The following is a 23,461-nucleotide window of genomic DNA, read 5'->3' on the forward strand; positions in this document are numbered from 1 at the left end:
GAGCTGAGCTGAGAGTCTTGCTCTTGGCAATGGTGACAGCCACTGGGAGAATGCTAGTCTTTTCCTAGGGATCAGACATTTTTCCATGTGTATGTCATTGTCACAAATAATGCTACCAGGTAGTTACTCTTATTAACCCCATTTTATAGGAGACAAATCTGAGATATAGAGAAGTCACTCAACCCACTCAGGAGGCCAGACCTAACATTGTGGCACTGGGGTGAGAGGACAGAAGGAGGCTGACTGAGCGAGTTACAAGGGAAGCAAATGAGCTCTTAAATAAATAAAACTGTCTGTTCTGCCTCTTTGATTGATAAACCTTCACAATGACCTGGAAAGCTACATTTAAGATGCTGGGCCTAAACCAGGCATGGTAGTGTAATCCCAGGGACTTGGGATGTTAAGGTAGGAAAATTGCAAGTTCAAGGCCAGCCTGGGCAAATCAGTCCCTGACTCAAAAAAATCAAAATTAAAAAAGTAACTGGGAGCAGCCAGGTGCAACGGCATTTAATAATCTCAGCATTTCAGGAGGCTGAGGCAGGAAGACCATGAGTTCAAAGGTAGCCTCAGCAACTCAGTGAGACTGTCTCTAAATAAAATAAAAAATAGGGCTGGGGATGTGGCTCAGAGGCTGAGTGCCTCTGAGTTCCACCCCCAGGGCCCCCCTAAAAAAAGACTAGGGGTGTTGGGGTTGTGGCTCAGTGGTAGAGCGCTTGCCTAGCATGTATGAGGCACTGGGTTTGATCCTCAGTACTGAATATAAATAAATTAATTAATTAATTAAAATAAAGGTTCATGGACAACTAATTTTTTTAAATTAATTTGTTCTAATCAGTTATACATGGCAGCAGAATGCTCTTCGATTCACTATACACAAATGGAGCACAATTTTTGACTTCACTGGTTGTATCAAAGTAGGGTCACACTATTTGTGTAATCATACATATACCTAGGATAATGATGTTCATCTCATTCCACCATCTTTCCTACCCCCATGCCTCCTACCCGCCTCCTCTTTGCCCTATCCAAAATTCCCTCACTCATCCCATGTCCCTCCTATTATGGATCAGCATCCACTTATCAGAGAAAACATTTAGCTTTTGGTTTGGGGGATTGGCTTACTTCAATTAGCATGATATTCTCTAACTCCATCCATTTACTTGCAAATGCCATAATTTTATTCTCTTTTATTGCTGAGTAATATTCCATTGTGTATATATACCACATTTTCTTTATTCATTGATCTATTAAAGGGCATTGGTTGGTTCCACAGTTTGGCTATTGTGAATTGAGCTGCTATGAACATTGATGTGGCGTGTTACTGTAGTATGCTATTTTAAAGTCCTTTGGGTATAAACCAAGGAGTGGGATAACTGGGTCAAATGGTGATTCCATTCCAAGTTTTCTAAGGAATCTCCATACTGCTTTCCAGATTGGTTGCACCTATTTACAGTCTCACAAGCAATATATGAGTGTGCCTTTCCCCCCCACATCCTCGCCAACACTTATGGTTGTTTGTATTCTTTTTTTTTTTTTTTAAAGAGAGTGAGAGAGGAGAGAGAATTTTTTTTAAAGAGAGAGTGAGAGAGGAGGGGGAGAGAGAGAGAGAGAGAGAGAGAGAGAGAGAGAATGTTTTTAATATTTATTTTTTAGTTCTCGGCGGACACAACATCTTTGTTGGTATGTGGTGCTGAGGATCGAACCCGGGCTGCACGCATGCCAGGCGAGCGCGCTACCGCTTGAGCCACATCCCCAGCCCCTTGTTTGTATTCTTGATAACTGCCATTCTGACTGGAGTGAGATGATTTGCATTTCTATAATTACTAGAGATGTTGAACATTTTTTTCATATTTATTGATCGATTGTATATCCTCTTCTGTGAAATATTTGTTCACTCCTTAGCCCATTATTGATTGGGTTGTTTGTTTTTTTGGTGTTAAGTTTTTTGAGTTCTTTATATCCTGGAGATTAGTGCTATATCTGATGTGTGTGCGGCAAAAATTTGCTTCCAAAATGTAGACTCTCTGTTTACTTCATTGATTGTTTCTTTTACTTTTTAGTTTAAATCCATCCATTTATTGATTCTTGATTTTATTTCTTGCACTTTAGGAGCCTTGTTAAAGAAGTCAGGGCCTCATCCAACATGATGAATATTTAGGCCTACTTTTTCTTTTATTAGGCACAGGGTCTCTGGTCTAATTCCTAGGTCCTTGATCCACTTTAATTTGATTTTTGTGTATGGTGAGAGATAGGGGTTTAGTTTCATTTTGCTGCATATGGATTTCCAGTTTTCCCAGCACCATTTGTTGAAAAGGCTATCTTTTCTCCAATGTGTGTTTTTGGCACCTTCGTCTGGTATTTATGTGGGTTTGTCTCTGTGTCTTCTATTCTGTACCTTTGGTCTACATGTCTATTTTGGTGCCAGTACCATGCCATTTTTGTTACTATAGCTTTCTAGTATTGTTTAAGGTCTGGTATCGTTACGCCTCCTGCTTCACTCTTCTTGCTAAGGATTGTTTTGGCTATTCTGAGTCTCTTATTTTTCCAAATGAATTTCATGATTGCTTTTTCTATAAGGAACGATCTTAGGCTTTTAATTGGAGACACATTGAATCTGTATAGCGCTTTGGGTAATATGGTCATTTTGACAATATTAATTCTGCCTATCCAGGAGCATGGGAAGTCTTTCCATCTTCTAAGGTCTTCTTCAATATCTTTTTTTAACATTTATTTTTTTAGTTATATGTGGCCACAATATCTTTATTTTACTTTTATGTGGTGCTGAGGACTGAACCCAGTGCCTCTGGCATGCTAGGCAAGCACTCTACCACTGAGCCACAGACCCAGACCAGGTCTTCTTCAATTTCTTTAGTGTTCTGTAGTTTTCATTGTAGAGGTCTTTCACCTCTTTTGTTAAATTGATTCCCAAATATTTTATGTTTTTGAGGCTACTGTGAATGAAATAGTTTTCCTAATTTCTCTTTCAGAGGATTCATCATTGATATTTAGAAATGCATTTGATTTATGGGTATTGATTTTTATAGCCTGCTACTTTGCTGAATTCATTTATTAATTCTAAATTCTGGTGGAATTTTTTGGATCTTGTAAGTATAGAATCATGTCATCAGCAAATAATGATAGTTTGAGCTTTTCTTTTCCTATTCGTATCCCTTTAATTTCTTTCGTCTGTCCAATGGCTCTGGCTAGAGTTTCAAGAACTATTTTGAATAGAAGTGGTGAAAGAGGCCATCCTTGTCTTGTTCCAGTTTTTAGTGGAAATGCTTCCAATTTTTCGCCATTTAGAGTGATGTTAACCTGTTAACCTTGGGTTTATTGTAGATAGCTTTTACGATGTTGAGGCATATTCCTACTATTTCTAGTTTTCTAGTGTTTTGAACATGAAAGGGTGCTGTACTTTTTTTTAAGAGAAAGAGAGAAAGAGAGAGAGAGAGAGACAGAGAATTTTAATATTTATTTTCTTTAGTTTTCGGCGGACACAACATCTTTGTTGGTATATGGTGCTGAGGATCAAACCCGGGCCACACGCATGCCAGGCGAGTGCGCTACCGCTTGAGCCACATCCCCAGCCCCAGGGTGCTGTACTTTGTCAAATGCTTTCTCTGCATCAGTTGATATAATCATTTGACTCTTTCTTTAAGTCTATTGTATGATGAATTACATTTATTGATTTCCGTATGTCGAACCAACCTTGCATCCCTGGAATGAACCACACTTGATCATGGTACACAATTTTTAAAATATGTCCTTGAATGCAATTTGCCAGAATTTTATTGAGAATTTTTACATCTATGTTCATCAGGGATATTGGTCTGAAATTTTCTTTCCTTGATGTGTCTCTGTCTGGTTTTGGTATCAGGATGATACTAGCCTCATAGTATGAGTTTGGAAGAGTTCCCTCCTTTTCTTTCTTTTTTTTTTTTTTAAATACACATTCTTTTTTTTTTTTTGAGAGAGAGAGAGAATTTTTAATATTTATTTATTTTTTTTAGTTCTCGGTAGACACAACATCTTTGTTTGTATGTGGTGCTGAGGATCGAACCCGGGCCACACGCATGTCAGGCGAGTGTACTACCGCTTTAGCCACATCCCAGCCCCGAGTTCCCTCCTTTTCTATTTCATGGAATAATTTGAGTATTGGTATTAATTCTTTGTAGGTCTTATAGAACTTGACTGCGAATTCATCTGTCCCCGGCTTAACTTTGTTGGTAGGCTTTTGATGGCATCTTTTACTTCCTTGCTTGAAATTGATCTGTTTAAATTATGTATGTCTTCCTTGTTCAATTTGGGTAGATCATATGCCTCTAGAAATTTGTCTGTCTCTTCAAGGTTTTCTATTATAGAAATTTGTCTGTGTCTTCAAGGTTTTCTATTTTACTGGAGTATAAATTTTCAAAATAGTTTCTAATTGTCTTCTGTATTTCAATAGTGTCTGTCATGATATTTCCTTTTTCATCATGAATTTTAGTAATTTGAGTTTTCTCTCTCCTTTTCATTAGGGTGGCTAAGGGTTTGCTAGTTTTATTTTTTCAAAGAACCAGCTTTTGTTTTGTTAATTTTTTGAATTACTTTGTTTCAATTTCATTGATTTCAATTTCATTGATTTCTTCTACTTTTGGTGTTTATTTGTTCTTTTTCTAGGGCTTTGAAATGTAATGTCAATTCATTTTTATTGACTTTTTCTTCTGTTAATGAGTAAGCTTAATGCAATGAACTTTCCTCTTAGCACTGCTTCCATAGTATCCCAGAGATTTTGATGTTGTATCAGAGTTCTCATTTACCTCTAGGAATTTTTTTTTATCTTCTCCCTGATGTCATCTGTTACCCAGGTGCCATTCAGTGACGTATTATTTAGTCTTCAGATGCTGGAATAGCTTTTATTTTTTATTTTATCATTGATATCTAATTTCATTCTGTTATGGTTAGATAGAACACAGGTTTGTATCTCTATTTTTGTATTTGCCGAGACTTGCATTGTGGCATAACATATGGTCTATTTTGGATAAGGATCCATGTGCTGCTGAGAAAAAAGTATATCATTTGTTCATGGAAGGACTATTCTATATATGTGTGTTAAGTCTAAATTGTTATTTGTTTTATTGAGTTTGATAGTTTCTTTGTTTAGTTTTTGTTTGGAAGAACTATCCAGTGGTGAGAGAGGTGTGTTAAAGTCACCTAATATTATTGTGTTGTGGTCTATTTAATTCTTGAAGTTGAGAAATGTTTGTTTGATATACATAATTGCTCCTATGTTTGGGGCATAGATATTTACAATTGTTATGTCTTGTTTTTGTTGTTGTTGTTTGTTTTTTGTTACCAGGGATATTGAACTCAGGGATACTTGACCACTGAGCCATATCCCAGCCCTATTTTGTATTTCATTTAGAGACAGGGTCTCGCTGAGTTGCTTAGAGCCTCACTTTTTGCTGCGGCTGGTTTTGAACTTGCGATCCTCTTGTCATAGCCTCCCAAACTGCTGGGATTACAGGTGTGCACCATAGCACCCAACTGTTGTGTCTTGTTGATGTATGATTCCCTTGAGTAGTATGAAATGTGCTCCTTTATCCCTTTTTGCTAACTTTGGTTTGAAGTCCACTTTATCTGATATAAGGATGGAAACCCCTGCTTATTTCCTCAATCCATGTAAGTGATATGTTTTTTCCCAACCTTTCACCTTCAGTCTGTGGATGTCTTTTCCTGTGAAATGAGTCTCTTGAAGGCAGCAAACTGTTGGGTCTTTTTTTAAAATCCAATCTGCCAGTCTATATCTTTTAATTGTTGAGTTTAGGCCATTCACATTCAGGGTTATTATTAAAATATGTTTCATATTCCCAGTCATCTTGGTTTATTTGGGGTTTTTTAAAAAATAAATATTTTTAAGGTATAGTTGGACATGATGCCTTTATTTTATTTACTTATTTTTATGTGGTGCTGAGGATCAACCCCAGGGCCTTGCCCATGGTAGGTGAGCACTCTACCACTGAGCCACACCCTCAGCCCCTATTTTTGGTTTTTAATTTGACTTAGCTTCTCTTTCATTTGGCCTTTCCTTTAGTGTAATTCCTCACTTTGCAGATAGTCATTGTTATTTTCCATTTCCTTCTCATGGAATATTTTGAAAAGAATATTCTGTAGTGCAGGCTTTCTTGCTGTAAATTCTTTTAATTTTTGATTATCATGGAAGGTTTTTATTTAATATGAAAGCATAATTTCGCTGGATATAAGATTCTTGGTTGGCATCCATTTTCTTTCAGAGCTTGGTATATGTTGTTACAGGATCTCCTGGCCTTGAGGGTCTGGACTGAAAAATCGGCTGAGATCCAAATTGGTGTCCCCCGATATGTAATCTGATTCTTCTCTCTTATGGCCTTGGATTCTATTATTCTGTATGCTAGTCATTTTCATTATAATGTGGTTTGGTGTAGATATGTTGTAATTTTGTACATTTGGTTTCCTGTAAGCCTCTTGTATTTGATTTTTCAATTCATTCTTCATGTTTGGGAAATTTTCTTATATTATTTCATTGAGGAGATTGTGCTTTCTTCTATCCTGATAAACCTTAGATTTGGTCTTTTTATGTTATCCCATAATTCTTGGATGTTCTATTTATGATTTCTTTCCATCTTCACTGTGTGGTCAAACTTTATTTTCCAGATTGTGAATTTTTTTTTAATTGTCTGAGGTTCTGTCTTTCTTTTTTTATTTTTTAGTTCTCAATGGACTTTTATTTTATTCATTTATATGCGGAGCTGAGAATCGAACCCAGTGCCTCACATATGCTAGGCAAGTGCTTTGCCACGGAGCCACCACCTCAGCCCAGAGGTTCTGTCTTTCAAGTGATCTAATCTGTTGGTGACACTTTCTATTGAGTTTTTATTTGGTTTATTTATGAAATCCTTCATTTCAAAGATTTCTGTTTTTTTTCCAAAATCTCTCTCTTAAAGTAATCTTTTGCTACCTATATTTGCTCTCTTATCTCTTTGTTAGAGTGATCAATTTTTGCCTGTATGTGCTCATTTAGGTCATTCTTTGATTCACAGATCATTTTAATCATGTACATTCTTTTTAAAAAATGTTTTTTTAGTTGTCGATGGACATAATTCTTTTATGTGGCTCTGAGTGTCCCAATGTCTCACACATGCTAGGCAAGTGCTCTATCACTGAACCACAACCCCAGCCCCGAATTATGTATATTCTGAACTCCTTTTCTGTCATCTATAGCACTGTCATTGGATTCTAGTGTTATACCATCTTGGTTGGTTTGGGGCATTTTCCTTCCTTGTTTTTTCATGTTGTCTATGTCTCTTCCTCTCTTGCATTGTGGATCTAAGGTATTGAAGTTTCTACTCTATAATCTTGTAATGTCCCTGCAGGGATACCTCACCTTTAAGGGAAAGATTAACATTTACAGTACCCAATGCAACTATGCAGCTATAAATCAATTAGCTTCTTTTTAGACACAGTTTTGCCACTATAAACAGAAATGATGAGTTTGGTTATCTTCTACCATATAGCCAGTAGGTTTGAATAGGGTTTAGAGTTTGTAGTGGTGATCAGAGAGAGAGGGAAGGGAGTAGGATGTGATGTTTATGAGGTAGGATGTGAGAATATAGAGGTATTAGATTATAGGATGAGTGAAAGGGGAATCAACAGAAGTTGGCTGTTAGCAGGAGGGAAAAAAAAGGAGAGAGAGAGAGAGGCGACCCTATACAAGGCTCCCTGTTGCCTCTGCAACAGGATGGTGACTGTTAGCACACCTAGCAGGGATACTTCTGGTGCCACTGGGCCCCCAGAGACCTTGGTGATGGTCTTCCAGTTCCTGGTTATTGTCCCTAGATAGAAGTGGCCACATTCCTAGTTGGTGGCAGCAGTAGCGTCAAGCCTGTAGGTACCTTGGTATTGGGCTTCCAGGCCTCAGTTGGTGTCCCAAGATGGAATCTTCCCCAACTAAATATGGCGGAGGTGGCAGTGGAGGTAACCCAATATAGCAGTTGAGGTGTCCCAAAATGGAGGCATCCACTTTCACAGATGGGGCTGGGAGGATGGGCTGTGTGATAGCATTGGGAAGCCTGTTCGGTGATGGCACAGTGTGGCACGCAGTGCTGCAGCAGACAGCTGCTTCCTGACCCTGTCCATTGTCCCACAGTGGAGATTACCATGTGGGAAGGGCTATGGCTGTGGCTGTAGTGTCCCAAGATGTAGGTGGTGGGTGCAGTCACACTTTGGTGGATAGGGAACCACAGTGTGGTGTTCCTCTCCATGCAGGCACATGGTTCTTGGCTCCAGCTGAGGCTGCACATGGTGGGTTCTGGTCTGGGCTCCGTAAAAAAAATATATTAAAAAACAAACAAAAAAAAAAGGACTAGGGATGCAGCTCAGTGGTAGAATGCCCTTGGGTTCAATCCCCAGTCAAATAAATAAATAAATAGGAATTCTGGACCTCTCGGATCTGAGCACTATAAGGAGGTGGAAGGCTCCTTTCTCTTTATATACCCATATCTGTTGCCTGGCACGGAACCAAGTGCACACACATGCAGATGTCCTAACCTGCACATTCACACTCACACTCTGGTCTACACAATGAGGCACACATCATCATCCTTCAGAATACCAGGGAGCACAGAGAAGGTCTTCAAAACTCAGAAAAGGAGGGGGCACATTCAAAGATGCTTTCTTTTATATATATCTAAATTATTTTTAGTTGTCAACGAAACTTTTATTTATTTATTTATATTTATTTATTTATTTATTTATATGCAATGCTGAGAATTGAACCCAGGGCTTCACACATGCTAGGCAAGAGTTCAACCCCTGAGCCACGACCCTGGCCCTCAAAGATGCTTTCTCAGAGTTAGAAGAAAACAGAGCAATTGCTTCAACATTATGAAAGAATTCATCCACAGTCAGATTACCAATTAAACATGAATAGACTGAAGATATTTTCTTTTTTTTAATTAAATATTTTTTAGTTGTCAATAGACCTTTATTTTATTTATTTATATGCAGTGCTGAGAATTGAACCCTATGCATGCTAGGCAAATGCTCCACCACTGAGCCACAACCCCAGCCCTGAAAATATTTTTATTTCCACTTAACAGGTATGGTTGTATGGCAGCCAGCCTCTAAGGTGGCCTCTAATGAGTTCCAGATCCTGGTATTTGCATTCTTGTACCATTCTTTCACATGTCCGTGAACATGGCTGACCTATGGAGCCAAGGGAGAGTGCAGAACTGCCAGTATGTGTCTTCCAAAGCTAGCTCGTAGGCAGCGTTATGGTTTCTACTTGCTCTATTCTGGATCACTTGCTCTGGTGAAAGCCAGCTGTGATCAGATCATAAGATATTCAAACAGGGCCAGTTGTGGTGGAGCACACTGTAATCCCAGTGGCTCAGGAGGCTGAGGTGGGGAGTGGCAAGTTCAAAGCCAGCCTTAGCAACCGTGAGGCACATAGCAACTCGGTGAGACCCTGTCTCTAAATAAAATACAAAAGAGTGCTGGGGATGTGGCTCATGGTTGAGTACCCCTGATTAGGTTCAATCCCCGGTAACCCCCGCAACAGCAACAAAAAAGATTCAAACAGTTCTATGGTGAGGTCCATGAAGCAAGGAACTGAGACCTCCTTCCAACAGCCTGCACAGTTTGCTGCCATGTGAGTTGGCCATCTTGGAAGTGGATCCTTAAGCCCCAGTCAAGCCTTCCAGAAGATCCTTAAGCCTTCTCTCCATGGGAGACCCCAAGCCAGAACCACCCAGCAAAGTTACTCCCAAAGACCTGACTCCCAGAAACTGTGAGATTACAAATGTTAATTGTGATTTAAAGCCATTAAGTTTGGGAGTAATTTGTTATACAACAAAAGAAACTAACACAGGTATATAAGAGGTAAGGTGGAAAGGGCCCCAGTATTTTGTAGTTTCTCTAATCAGTAGGTGAAGTTTAGCTGGGCGCAATGGTTCATGCTTGCAATTCCAGCAGCTCGGGAGGCTGAGGCAGGAGGATTGCAAATTCAAAGCTAGCCACATAGGACATTACAGAAAAATTACAGCAGGTTAAAATGTGCTTGTGCAATTGGGTCTTGCTTTCTCTTGCTCCTGGGAACTCGGTGACTGTCACCTTGTAATTGAGCTCAGACAGTTTGTTGGAGACATAGACCCTATTATCTCATATAACAGCCAATATCAATGAGGCATGTGAGGCCATTCCAAACTGGCACAGCAAAGAACTATTCACAAAACTTTGAGAAATAATAAATATTTGTGTTTAAGTTGTTAATAAATGTTGTTGTTGAAGTTTTAGAATGAATTTAGGATGAATTCACGCAGAATTAGTTAACTGGTCCTTAAGTGAGACTCAGTTTTTCCAAAGAAAAACTACTGAGTATATCATTCAATTAAATCAACACTTATTAAGTGCTTACCACACGCTGGGCCCTTGCCTGAGATTGTGATGTGAAAATAAGCATAATTTATGACCTAGAGCTACTTTGAAGCAGAACCAATCTTGTCTACTTCACAAATGACTGAAGTAGGAAAACTTGAACAGATCAATATTTTTGTTTGAGTTTAGCAGTCTTACCGTGGCACTCCTGAGCCTGCTGTGAAGTTCAGAGTATCTCAGAACTTCCTGGGATCCTGGGGGTTTTCTTCTTTCCATCACAGAGGCATTCTATTCTGAAAACAAAATCATTTTGATTCTTTTTAAAGAATAAATAAATATTTATTCATATATTCACAGTAGTGAGGATTAAACCCAGGTGGCTTTACTACTGAGCTACAGCCCTGTAAATTTTTTAAAAAAATTTTTGAGACAGGGTCTTGCTAAGATATCCAAGATGGCCTTGAATTTTCTTTATTCTTCTGGTTTTTTTTTTTTTTTTTTTGTACTGGGGATTAAACCTAGGCCTAGGATTATTTTACCACTGAGTTCCACCCCCAGCCCTTTTATTTATTATTATTTTAAATTTTGAGACAGGGTCTCTCTAAGTTGCTTTAAGCCTCACTAAGTTTCTGAGGCTGATTTAGAACTTGCCATCCTCCTGCTTTGGCCTCCTGAGTGGCTGAGATTACAGGCATGTGCCACAGTGCCTGGGGTGGCCTCCAACTTTTCATTCTCCTACCTCTGATCCTCTTGCCTCAGCCTCCTGAATATGTAGTGGGACACTGTTCATTTCAATTCTTTTTTAAAAATATTTTTTACTTGTCAATGGACCTTTATTTTATTTATCTATATGTGGTGCTGAAAATCTAACACAGTGCCTCCATACATGCTAGGCAAGGGCTCTACTACTGAGCCACAGACCCAGTCCTTTTCAATTCTTTATGACACTATGAAAAACACTTTCCATTGCACTTGGGTACACAAACTCCAACATAAAAAAAGTTTCATCAATTGAGACTAAATTTAAGATACATACTGAGTTTTTGTATTCTATTTTATTCTTTTTTATATATATTTTTTGTTGTAGTTGGACCCAATACCCATTTTTTATTAATTTATTTTTATGTGGTGCTGAGGATCAAACCCAGAGCCTCACACGTGCTAGGCGAGCATTCTACCCCTGAGCTACAACTCCAGCCTCTCTATTTTATTCTTTCAATATGTTGGTTACACCCAACATGTGGCGCACACATGTAATCCTAGTGACTCTGGACTCTGGAGGCTTAGGCAGGAGGAAGGCAAGTTAGAAGCCAGCCTCAGGAACTCAGTGAGGACCTAAGCAACTTAGTAAGACCCTATATAAAAATAAAAAGAGCTAGGGATTTAGCTCAATGGTAAAGAGCCCTTGGGTTCAATCCCCAGTACAACAACAACAATAATAATCCTTTAAAAAAGTATATCACAATCTTTTAAATCAGCCATTTAAAAGAGCTGTTCTGAAATATCACATAGGGGAGGCAATTTTAAGATCATCTAGCACGGGGCATGGTGGCACACGCCTATAATTCCAGCAACTTAGGAGGCCCAGACAGGAAGATGGAACGTTCAAGACCAGCCTCGGCAATTTAGCAAGGCCCCAAACAACTTAGCGAGATCCTAAAAATAAAAAGGGCTGGGAAGGTAACTCAGTGGCAAAGCGCACCGGGGTTCAATCGCCAGTACTAAAGTAAATAAAATGAAAATAAACCATCTGGTTGAAGCCCTTTACTTGAACCAAGCCTCAGAGAGGTTAAGTCACTTGCCCAGTGCTTGGATTTGATGGTAACAACCACCTGTCATTGAAAACCTACCTTGTGTCAGTCATCGCTCTGGGATCTTGAATCGCATTATTTCATTTAACATTATTCCCACTTTACAGACAAGGAAACAGTTTCAGAATAGGGCAAATGACTTCTTCAGAGCGTCATACCATCCTAGCACTTGTCTCCGGGTCAGGAGGTCCACAAAGCCCGCTATCAAGAACGTGGTCGGGAAATCGGGTGTGTGAGCTCTCCACGCCCGAGCGCACGTGTGAGGCACTGATAACGCCGTGGTACTCCGGGCGCCTTCCTCCACCAGCTCCAGTGAAACGTGGCAGCTGAAGAAGAAAGCGCAGACTTCAATCTCGGGGAGAGGGATTCGAATCCCGCACCACAGTCTGCTAACACCGGCAGCATCTCTACCCTTCCGTTTCCACGGCTCTGAAGCGGGTGTTGATAGGAAGACGCCTGTCAAAGTCCGCCCGAGCCACTCCCATCAGAACCACGCCCATCGTAGCCACGCCCACGCCCACGCCCCCTCCCCCGCGGGCGCATGCGCCGCTCAGGGGCGCCTTTTACGACGCGTCAGACACTGCGCTTGGCGGCCGCAGGGCAGCCGAGGGAGAGCTGCGCGAGCGGCAGCGGGGCCGAGGGGACGCGCGGGTGGCGGCGTCGCCATGTCGCACGGCCACAGCCACGGCGGGGGCGGCTGTCGCTGCGCCGCGGAACGGGAGGAGCCGCCGGAGCAGCGCGGCCTGGCCTACGGCCTGTACCTGCGCATCGACCTGGAGCGGCTGCAGTGCCTCAACGAGAGCCGCGAGGGCAGCGGCCGCGGCGTCTTCAAGCCGTGGGAGGAGCGGACAGACCGCTCCAAGGTGGGCTGCCCGCGCCGGGGCGGGCGGGGCGGGATCCACGGGGCCTTCGGACACCGGACTGCTCTGTCAGCCTCACTCTTGATGCTAAAAATAACGACAGCCAGGTCGCCAGGCGCTTTCCGCTGCCGGCCTCGCGCTTGCCTTTTGGGAGGCGAGCAGGGCCGTCTTCCCCGCTTTGCAGATAGGGAAACTGAGTCCCGGAGAGTGGAAGCGGGCGCTTTGGCTCTACACAGCGTAACGCTGTGTTCCAGGGCTGCCTGGGTTAAGGAGGAGGATGGCCGTGAGGGCGTTTTCCCTTCTGTTTGACCATTGGTCCCAGTGGCTGCGTGATCGTGTCACCTGGTGAGGACGGGCAAGGGAGACCATGGGTGTTACCGATCTAGAGCGCAGGCCCCCTTGAGAGATAAGCCGGTTGAAAGTTATGGACCCTCTTCAGAAAAATGCACATGAGCACTGATCTCTCAATTTGTAATTCAGGAGACTCCGGGTTAGGAAACCTCTAATTGGATGGTCCTCATCAGAACTCTGTGGATAGGCATATTAGTTTCAAATTAATAAGTACTGGAAAACTGAAGAAGGTTGACTGCATTGCACCCCAGTTTGCAGAACAGGGTGGGAGATGCCTGAAGACATAGGCTCTCAGCAAATATTTGTTGCTTTCTCCTCCCTCCTCCCCATTCCCTCCAGTTTGTTGAAAGTGATGCAGATGAAGAGCTTCTGTTTAATATTCCGTAAGTATCTCCTTGGTGTCTGCCTCAGGATAAATAGGCTGTACACAATTGTCTTCTCAGATGGATTCATTCATTGCTTGGGTCAAGAGCACACATCTGTGTAGAAATGGGATAATACTTTGGTGGGTTTGAGGAAGAGAGCATCATAACTCTTTTGATGCAGACTGGAAGCAGATATATTTGTTGAGCAATAACTGAAAAGTAGATGTAAATTTCTTAGAATTGCAGAATGCCAGAGGTAGACATGATCTTAGAAATGATCAAGTACAAGTCTGACAGATGAGTACATTGAAGGTCAGAAAGGGGAAGGGTCTTGACTAGGGATCACACAGCTAAGTAGGGATACAATCCCAGGTTGACAACCTTCTCTTTTGCATTCTGGCAGATTTACGGGCAATGTCAAGCTCAAAGGCATCATTATAATGGGAGAGGATGATGACTCACACCCCTCTGAGATGAGACTGTAAGTGGACAGGGCTTAGGCCCTCAAGAACCTTTTAGTTCTATTTCTTTCTTTAGTAACACTTTATTCCATAGTAATATAATTTTTCTTTATTAGATTTGATATTCTCCCTTTTAAAATATTTTGATCTTGTTATTTATGTGGGAATACACTTATCTCTTTATTTTTTATTTCTTTATTTTTGAACCCAAGGCCTCACACATGCTAGGCAAGCACTCTACCACTGAGCTACATCCCCAGCCCAGTGACTTGTTTAGATTAAGCATCTTCAGGGCCAACAGCTTGTCTCGTTTTCAAAGTGCTTACTGTGGCATCATTCATTCAGAGAGCATTCTATAAATGCCAACTGTTGATGACTTTGCAGTTTTCTTAAAAACCCAGCTGCAGATCTCAAACGATCTTTATGGATTCCACTCTTGGGATGAGCTTCAAAATGTTTCTTGGTATTTCACTCAGTCGTCATCTTTGCAGATATTATGTTGACATGAGATTGCTTTGTCTGAGTTTGTGTGCCTTTATATGGCTAAGTTCTGTGTATCTTTTATGACACTACATCTGTTGCCACCAGAGTTAGTACTCCCTTTTAAACAACTTACTTTATTCTTTTTTTTTTTTTGGCCCCACCCCACAACTTACTTTATTCAAGTGTAGTCTAAAAGAGGAAAAATTTTTTTCAGAGTTCTGAGAAACAAATAACAGAATAATTTTACATTAAAAAAAAAAACAAAACATCTAGCTGGATTGTGATGGTGCATGCCTGTAATTCCAGCAGCTCAGGAGGCTGAGGCAGGAGTATTGCAAGTTTGAGAGCAGCCTCAGCAACTTAGTGAGATCTTGACTCAAAATAAAAAATAAAAAGGGCTAGGAAGAATGTAGCTCAGTGGTAGAGTGCTGCTGAGTTCAATACCACCACCTCCCCTGCAAAAAAATCTTTTTTTTTTTTCATCCAGATAGGGATGGTGCCCAATGATAGAGTGTGTGCCTAGTGTGCCTGAGGCCCCACATTTGATTTTCAGCATTGTAAGAAAAAGAGGAGAAAAAATTTTTTTAATCTGAAAAATTGATCCAGTTTAAATGGACTTTAGAGAGATTTGATAACTTGATACCATTTTTGAATATTATAAAACAAATTTAAAAGCAGATTTATACATGCAGTCATTTTAAGAAAATTGTTTGTTTGGACTGATGCTTTTGGAGACTCAGTTACTAGGAAGATGGGCTAACTTCAGGATATCCCTGTTGCTTTGGATTAAGAGTGGGCTGTGAGGTAAATTGGGTTCAAATTCTGGCTGCATACTGGCTAGCTGCTGCATGACTAGGACATTACATAACTTCATGCCTATTTTCTCAGGTAAAATAGGAAGAATAAGAGTGTAACCTCAAGAGGTTGTGGAGATCCAATAGTAAAGAACTTAGAATAGGTCTGAAACATAGTACAGGCCCAGTTTTTGGGTGAGCAGGTACAAATACGTAATAGTTCTAACACACTACATATATAACATTTCTCTGAATCTAAGATGTCATTGTAAACACACTATTATTTTAGGTAGAGTTTATAAAAAGAAACAATGATTCCTGGTCAACAATGACATATCATTGACACATCCAAAAGTTAAATTAAGAATTCTGGGCTCTCTCTCTCTTTAAAAAAAAAAAAAAAGAATTTTGGGGGCTACCAGGAATTGAACCCAGGGGGGCTTTTCCATCAAGTTACATCCCTAGTCCTTTTTTTTTTTTTTTCAAGTTTTGAGATGGAGTCTTGCTAAGTTGCTGGGGCTGGCCTCAAAGTTGAGATCCTCTTGCCTCAGCTTCCTGAGTTGCTGGAATTATAGGGGTTTGCCACCATGCCCAGCTAAATTGGGAATCTTAAATCAGAAGTATGTGAATACCAAGTATAGATGTTAGCTGATATTAAAGAATTACTGTTGCAGAGGGTATATAGTTCAGTAGTAAAGTGCTTGCCAAGCATACCCAAGGTCCCAGGTTTGACCTGAGTACCACAAAAGAAAGAGAAGAAAGAATTGTTGTTAGCTTGGCTAATTATTAATATTGCTAATTACTGGAAAAGAATATCTTTTTTTAATTTTGTAGTTGAAGATGGACAGAATGCCTTTATTTTGTTTAATTTTTAATTCAGTGCCAAGGATCAAACCCAGTGCCTCACACATGCTAGGCAAACTCTCTGCCACCAAGCTCTAGCCCCAACCCTAGCATCTTTTTTTTTTTTAAAGAAATCTTTTTCAGGGCTGGGGTTGTAGCTCAGTGGTAGCTCACTCGTCTGGCATGTGTGAGGCAGTGGGTTCAATCCTCAGCACCACATAAAAATAAATTAATAAAATAAAGGTATTGTGTCCATCTACAGCTAAAAATTTTTTTTAAAGTCTTATTCAGAAATACTAAAGTATTTATGGGTGAAATGGTATATCTGGGATTGCACTGAAATATGAAACAAAAACAAAATAGGAGTAATAGGCAAAATCAGCATAAATTTGTTAATTAAACTCAGTAGTAAGGTATGGAGTTCATTATTTTCTGTCTGCTTTTGTGTATGTAGTTTTTCATAAAATTTTAAGTTTTAATATATGCAACTCTTAGAATTGATCCAATTTAATCTTCATATCAACTGTTTGGACTATGTATTGTCACTATCCCAATTTTACAGATGAGGAAACTGAGACACAGAGAGGTTAAATCACTTGTCCAAAATTATACAGCTGGTAAATGACAGTCAGCTTTAGACCTAGAAGTGTAGCTCCAGAGATACTGCTATTTATCTCTTTTTAATCTTTATTATTATTTTAATTGACACAAAATAATTGTGCATATTTTTATGGAGTACAGTATATTTCATACACACAAATGTTCAGGATGATTGATATAACCATCACCTTAAACATTTGCCATTTCTTTGTGTTGGAAACGTTCAAAATTATCACTAGGGCTGCAGATGTAGCTCAGTAGTAGAGCACTTGCCTAGCCTGCATGAAGCTTTAGGTTCAATCCCAAGCAGCCTTACCCTTCCCATCCCCCCAACCTTAAATATTCTCTGCTAGCTATTTTGAAATATACAACTAATTGTCATCGACTATAGTTATCCTACTGTGCTATTAAGAACATTAGAATCTGATGCACACCTGTAATCTCATTGATTTAGGAGCCTGAGGCAGAAGGATTGCAAGTTTGAGGCCAGCCTGGGCAACTTAACAAGTCCCTCAGCAACTTAGTGAGACCCTGTCTCAAAATAAAAAATAGAAAGGACTGGGGATGTGGCTCAGTGATAGAAGCACTCCTAGTACCAAAAAAAAAAAAAAAAAAAAGAACATTAGTGGTATTCCTCCTATCCACTGTATCCCTATACTGATTACCCATCCTATCTTCATTCCCTCTTCCCGATCTCTAACCATTCTACCTACTTCCATGAAATTAACTTTTTAGCTTACATATCTTAAGTGAGAACATGCAGTATTTGTCTATCTTTGCTATAATTCACTTAATGTTCATAGTGTATGTATATGTATCTATCTATCTATATATATACACATATACATACATACACGTGTGTGTGTGTGTGTGTGTGTGTGTGTGTATGTATCACATTTTCTTCATCCATTCACCTGCTGATGGTTACCTAGATTGATGCCTTATCTTGACTACTGTGAACAGCGCTGCAGTGAACATAGAAGTATGGATGTCTCTTTAACGTACTGATTCCTTTCCTTTTGTTATATGCCCCATAATGGAATTGCTGGATCATATAGTAGTTCTCTGTCTATAGGATTGTTCATACTGTTTTCCATCACACCAACATGTGGAAGAGCTCCTTTCTCTGTGCATCCTTACCAGCATTTATTTTCTGGATTTTTGATAATAGCCATCCTAATGGAAGTGAGTTGATATCTTGTTGTGGGTTTTTTTTTTAATACTTATTATTATTATTATTTAGTTTTTTAGGTGGACAAAATATCTTTATTTTATTTTTATGTGGTGCTGAGAATCAAACCTAGTGCCTCATGCATGCTAGACAAGCACGCTACCACTTGAGCCACATCCCCAGCCCTTTGTTGTGGTTTTGATTTCTATTTGCCTGATAGGTAGTACTTTTGAGCATTTTTTCATATATTTGTTGGCCCTTTAACTTCTCTTGAGAAACTCTATTCAGTTCTTTTGCCTGCCCCCTTTTTTTCCCAGTACTGGGGATTGAACCTGAGGTTGCTACCACTGAGCTATATCTCAAGCCCTTTTTATTTTTTATTTTCAAATAGTGTCTCACTAAGTTGCTCAGGCTGGCCTCAGTTTTGATTCTTCTGCCTCAGCCTCTCAAGTAGCTACAAGTTCATTTACCTGTTTTTTAATTGAAATATTTGTTTTTGCTGTTGGGTTGTTCCATATGTATTCTTGCCATTAATCCCTTATGATAACTAATGAATAGATCACAAATATTTTCTGCATTCCTATAGGTTAAGACACTATTTTTTTTTTTCCTTCCAGTGCTGAAGATTGAACCAGGGCCTCTGGCATGCTAGGCAAGCACTCTGCTTCTGAGCTACACCCCTAGCCTGAGACACTGCTTTTAACTGCAGAGCTGCACTAGCTCTCATAGTACTGCTCATAAATGTTCATTATTATCATCTGCTGTGCATCATTCTTAGAAACACTTTGAAGCAAACATTTGCTTTTTAAAATTATATGCATTTGGCTGCTGCTGAAGTCTGGGCCTTTCCTTTGTAGATGTGTTAATAAAAACACCTTCGTGTTGTTGGGTCTATGTGGCTTAGTCCTGCAGAATTTGTAGAAACTGCTATTACTTAGATTTTTCTTTGAAAAATATTTTCTTAAATTGCAGTGATACCTTGACTTGCCAAAGCCTTTTGCAAGTTTGCAGGCTTTTGTGCTCTTTGGAATCGGAAATCCCTAAATTGTATTATTTTAAGAACTGTAAGATGATTGAGTGTATGGGGTAATTTTTAGAAACAAAAAATGCTTGAATGTTGGATTACCTGATCTTATCTCTTAACTGTTTAATATGCTTCTGCCAAAGTGTGTCTTTTTTCCCATGAGTAGGCTGTTTTATTTCACATCCTCAGTTTGCTATGAATGTGCTGAGTGGCTTATTTTCTCCATGCATTTGCTGCACGTGACCTAGTTTGAGCCTCCTCTTTGTGTATTGCTTCTCATGTGATCTTAACCCACTCAAAGATGCCACTGGATCATGTTGCAGTTCTCAGCTCTTTTTTCTTCCTCTCTCTCTCTCTTTCTTTAAGGAGACAGGTATCTTAATATCTTGCCTAGGCTGTCCCTGAATCCCTGTGCTCACATGAATCCTCCTGCCTCAGCCTCCTGAATAGCTGGGACTATTGGTGTACACTACTGTTTCTTGTTGGTTTAAGGATATTTATGTCTAAATGTCAGTAAAATGCCATTTCCAAAATTTGACTGCAAATTTTTATCTCCTTTAGATGGAATTGAAGTAAAGTCAGTTGAGCAGTCAATAGGAAGTCTTAAATAAAAAACCCTGAAAACTGATAGTGCACATTTCTTGATTTTTCCCCCGCCTTTCCTTTCTCAGGTACAAGAACATTCCACAGATGTCGTTTGATGATACAGAAAGGGAGCCAGATCAGACCTTTAGTCTGAACCGGGATCTTACAGGAGAATTAGAATATGCTACAAAGTAAGCATGGGACCTGCTTTCCACTCCTGCTGAGGAACAGTAGCACCTCTTCGTTTGCAGTGAGCATATCCTCATATGCAGCAGTGCTTACAGAGCTTACCATTTATTTTTGGCCACTCTCCTGCCCTCTTAGCATCAGAGATGAGTTTAAAAAGTGGAGGAGGCATCTCGATCCTCGGCTTGGTCAGTTTTGGGCAGAAAATCAGTGTAGGCCACAGACTTGTTAACTTGTAAGCAATTGGCAGATCTGCATGAGCTCCCAGGATAGTCTTAGGAAATGTTTTTTGGAATTCCTCTTTGCATAGTGGGCCTATAGCAGGCTCACTTAGTTTTCTTTCTCCTATGGCTTAGATCAACACTAAGCATGCTTCAGAACCCCTGCCCAGTTACACAGCATTTCTCATTCCTTTTCCCTTGAGGGGAGGAGCAGTGTTTATTCATCTTTGTGTCTCTGCTGCCTTGGACAGGATATGGCAGATGGCTCAGGAAATATTCACTGAATGAATTGCTTGTCCAAAGGAGAAAAATGAGAAGGAAGAACCCAAGATTGATCCCTTACATTTGCCTGGGTTTTACCATATGTTGGAGCTGAACTATTGGGCCCTGATTGTGAGGTGCTCATTGGACAGTAACCTGTGTCTTCTCGTCTTTCTTCTTTCATCCTCTAGAATTTCCCGTTTTTCAAATGTCTATCATCTCTCGATTCATATTTCAAAAAATTTTGGAGCAGATACCACAAAGGTCTTTTATATTGGCCTGAGAGGAGAATGGACTGAGGTAAGAGGGGAGTTGATAAAAACATATCAGCACACCATCAGAGTGGGGGCTTTTAAGGGAAGGGAAAGAGCAAATGAAACAAATTTTCTTGGTTTCTTCATTATAACATGTTCCCATTTGACAGACTATAGGAATTTTTAAAATTGAAATTACATAATTTATATTAATTCACAGTTTTTCACTTTCAAATTTTTTCCTTTGGCAATTTCAGCAGGGCACTGGAAGTATAGCTGGTGTTTGAGCACATGCTTAGCATGTTCAAGGCCCTTCCTGCACCAAACAAAAACAAAAAGCATTCTTGATAATCCTGCTTGTTCTAAACACCAGGGATAAGATGATAAGATAAACAAGCTCCTATTCTCGTAGTGCCCTCATTACAGTGTGGAGAATGGATCTCAGTTGCAAGTGAATCCTTAATAATGAGCTTTGCAAATTTCTCAAGATAAAAAAAATATCAGAAGAGAGGAGCTTTGAGACATCTGCTAGAAAGGAGACTGACTATAGACTATTCCAGTGTGTGTTCTGGGAAGCCACAGTTTCTTAATGGCCCACCTACCCAGCATCTCCATTTTCTTGCAGCTTCGCCGACATGAAGTGACCATCTGCAATTATGAAGCATCAGCCAACCCGGCAGACCACCGGGTCCATCAGGTTACCCCACAGACACACTTCATTTCCTAAGGGCTGGCCCAGGCTCCCACAGATGTGCAGTCAGTGAAGACGTACCACCTGTTGGGAAGGACAGAGATGAGGCTCCAGTGAGAGTTGGTTGCCACAGCCTCTGCTGAGTTTTCTCTTTGGGGCTTGCTGCAGAAATCCAGCCTATGGACGATACCACACCACTGTGAGGGTTGTGTGGGTGCTGAGGGACAATCGTGGTTCTCTAGGGCACTGCAGAAATTGGGTCTTAGGTTGTGTGGCATCTGGCTGTCATGGAGAATGCTTGCTTTTTCCATTGATGTGGCCATGGGATCCCAAGTGTCTTGTTGCTTTGTGGCAGGATTTTTATGTGATTTTTTTCTTTTTCTTTTAAATGGAAACTCTTCCTGAGCTGCAGGAAACCTGAAGCATCAGGATTTTGTTTGTGTGAGCTATCAGGAGGGTCTCCAACTAGAAATACTTGTCCCTGCTTGTTCCTTCTCCCTGTTGTTACTCAGCATTCTTGTCAAGTTGCCTAGCTTGGAGTTGTCCGTCATGCACAGTGTCCCGTGGTTATAGCTTGAAAGGCAGGAGTCTCCTGATGATGTGTGATAGCTTGGGGGGGAAGATCTTTCCCACTGCCTAGCTAAGCAGTCTGGGGAGAGCATGGGAATCATTTGTGTTTGTGGGTAACCTGGTTGGGGTAAGATTGAGACTTAGTTAAAATTCCCTTTGGAATCTCCTTAATGTTTTATTAGCTTCTGTGTATGCCCAATGCCAGAATTTGGAGATAAGCTCTTGAGTTCTTCTGTTCATGGCTTTTATTCACTGTGACTAATAAAGCTTCCTAATAAATCCTTGCCAGACATAATGTTTGTATTTTCTTTTGAATTTTAGGTAGTACTGATGAAATTTTTATTTTACTGGAAACTGTATTGAACTTTGAAATTTTTGTTGTTTTGATCTAGGTAGATCATAGTGTCCACAATTAAGACTAGATCGGTTTCTCCTGGAAAAGTCAAGCTTAATTCTGTATCCAATACCCACCTTTGTAAAGAGGAAGGTAGGGTTAAAGACCGATATTCCATTTCTCATGAAGGGAAATAACCTATGAAATAATATTTACAAAAACAAGGGAGGAGGGGGAAAAGGAGCACAGATCCTAGAACACATCAAAGGATGTAAGGGTAAGGAAAGGAAATGAGCACTGCATTCTGTCTAAAGGTGGGCCAGACTTTGAACTTATATTAATATCTGAAAATCAGTCTAAAACTTGGAGAGAACTTAAGTATTTGAAAAGGAGATTTGAGGTTGTCAAGTTCTCTCCTTTGCAGAAAGCAGGAGCAGTTGATAAGGGGAATTAGTGTTGAATCTGATCCTCTTGAGAGGATGCATTGGCCTGTGCTGTTTTCAGGAGGATCTAGCTACTTTCTTCAGCTTTTCCTCTGAAGTCTGCCACCCTAATCTTGTACAGCCTGGAGATTCTGAAATGCAGCATGAAATCAACTAGAATGCAAGTGCAGTTCTTGACGCATTAAGGGTCCTACCCACTTGTCAGCCACAACCTCTTTGTTTTGGTTGAATCATCTTACGGATTAAAAGAAGGGCTATGTTTTTTTTTTTAAGTATTTTTAGTTTTGATGTGCCTTTATTTTTTATTTATTTGTATGTGATGCTGAGGATCCAACCCAGTGCCTCACACAAGCACTCCAAGCACTCTGCCACTGAGCCACAACTCCAGCCCCTATGTTTCAATTTGGACTAAGGAGAAATAAAAAGTTAGAAATCTCAGAGCACACCAGCCGTTCATTATTTCTACTAACTAAAGCACAAATGACCCGTAGCCCCTGGGGCTGGGCTTCTGAATTTAAACTTCACTCTGAAGAATTTGCTGAAAATGCCATGATGTCGGGTGATTGGAGGTGGAGGAAGAATTTCATTCTTCATCAGCAGACCCAGAAGGGATTTTGTTGTGGTGGAAGCCATGCTTTCTTTCATTTTTGTGTTCTCTTGTGACATCCAGTCCTGGATCTTTGATTTACAGTGTTTTTTTTTTTTCCTCCAGTTTTTCTCCCCAGAATGTTTGTATTCTAGGTTCCAACTCCATGACCTGT

The 23,461-nt window shown here is 40.2% G+C and overlaps 1 protein-coding gene and 1 long non-coding RNA gene across 3 annotated transcripts in view; one reads left to right on the forward strand and one right to left on the reverse strand.

Moving 5' to 3' along the window:
* LOC120890667 (uncharacterized) overlaps positions 1–12,773 on the reverse strand; it is a 55,879-nt gene extending 43,106 nt beyond the window's left edge. Inside the window, exons 1-3 of one of the 2 annotated variants that reach the window (XR_005735026.2) lie at positions 12,243–12,773; positions 10,591–10,685; positions 879–8,331 (exon numbers count right to left, since the gene is read on the reverse strand). This is a non-coding gene — a long non-coding RNA (uncharacterized LOC120890667). Of the gene's footprint in view, positions 1–878; positions 8,332–10,590; positions 10,686–12,242 lie in introns of those variants that run through there. The other variant, XR_005735027.2, reaches the window with a different exon arrangement.
* Positions 12,745–22,218, forward strand: Pithd1 (PITH domain containing 1). The gene is made up of 6 exons (XM_005317593.4): positions 12,745–13,066; positions 13,754–13,797; positions 14,183–14,260; positions 19,827–19,931; positions 20,600–20,708; positions 21,288–22,218. Exons 1-6 carry the CDS (start codon positions 12,869–12,871, stop codon positions 21,387–21,389), a joined length of 636 nt encoding a protein of 211 aa, XP_005317650.1. The 5' UTR covers positions 12,745–12,868; the 3' UTR covers positions 21,390–22,218.
* The last annotated feature ends 1,243 nt before the right edge of the window (positions 22,219–23,461 follow it).

The sequence above is a fragment of the Ictidomys tridecemlineatus genome, chromosome 11 (genome assembly GCF_052094955.1).
Source record: "Ictidomys tridecemlineatus isolate mIctTri1 chromosome 11, mIctTri1.hap1, whole genome shotgun sequence".
Classification (NCBI taxonomy): Eukaryota; Metazoa; Chordata; class Mammalia; order Rodentia; family Sciuridae; genus Ictidomys; species Ictidomys tridecemlineatus.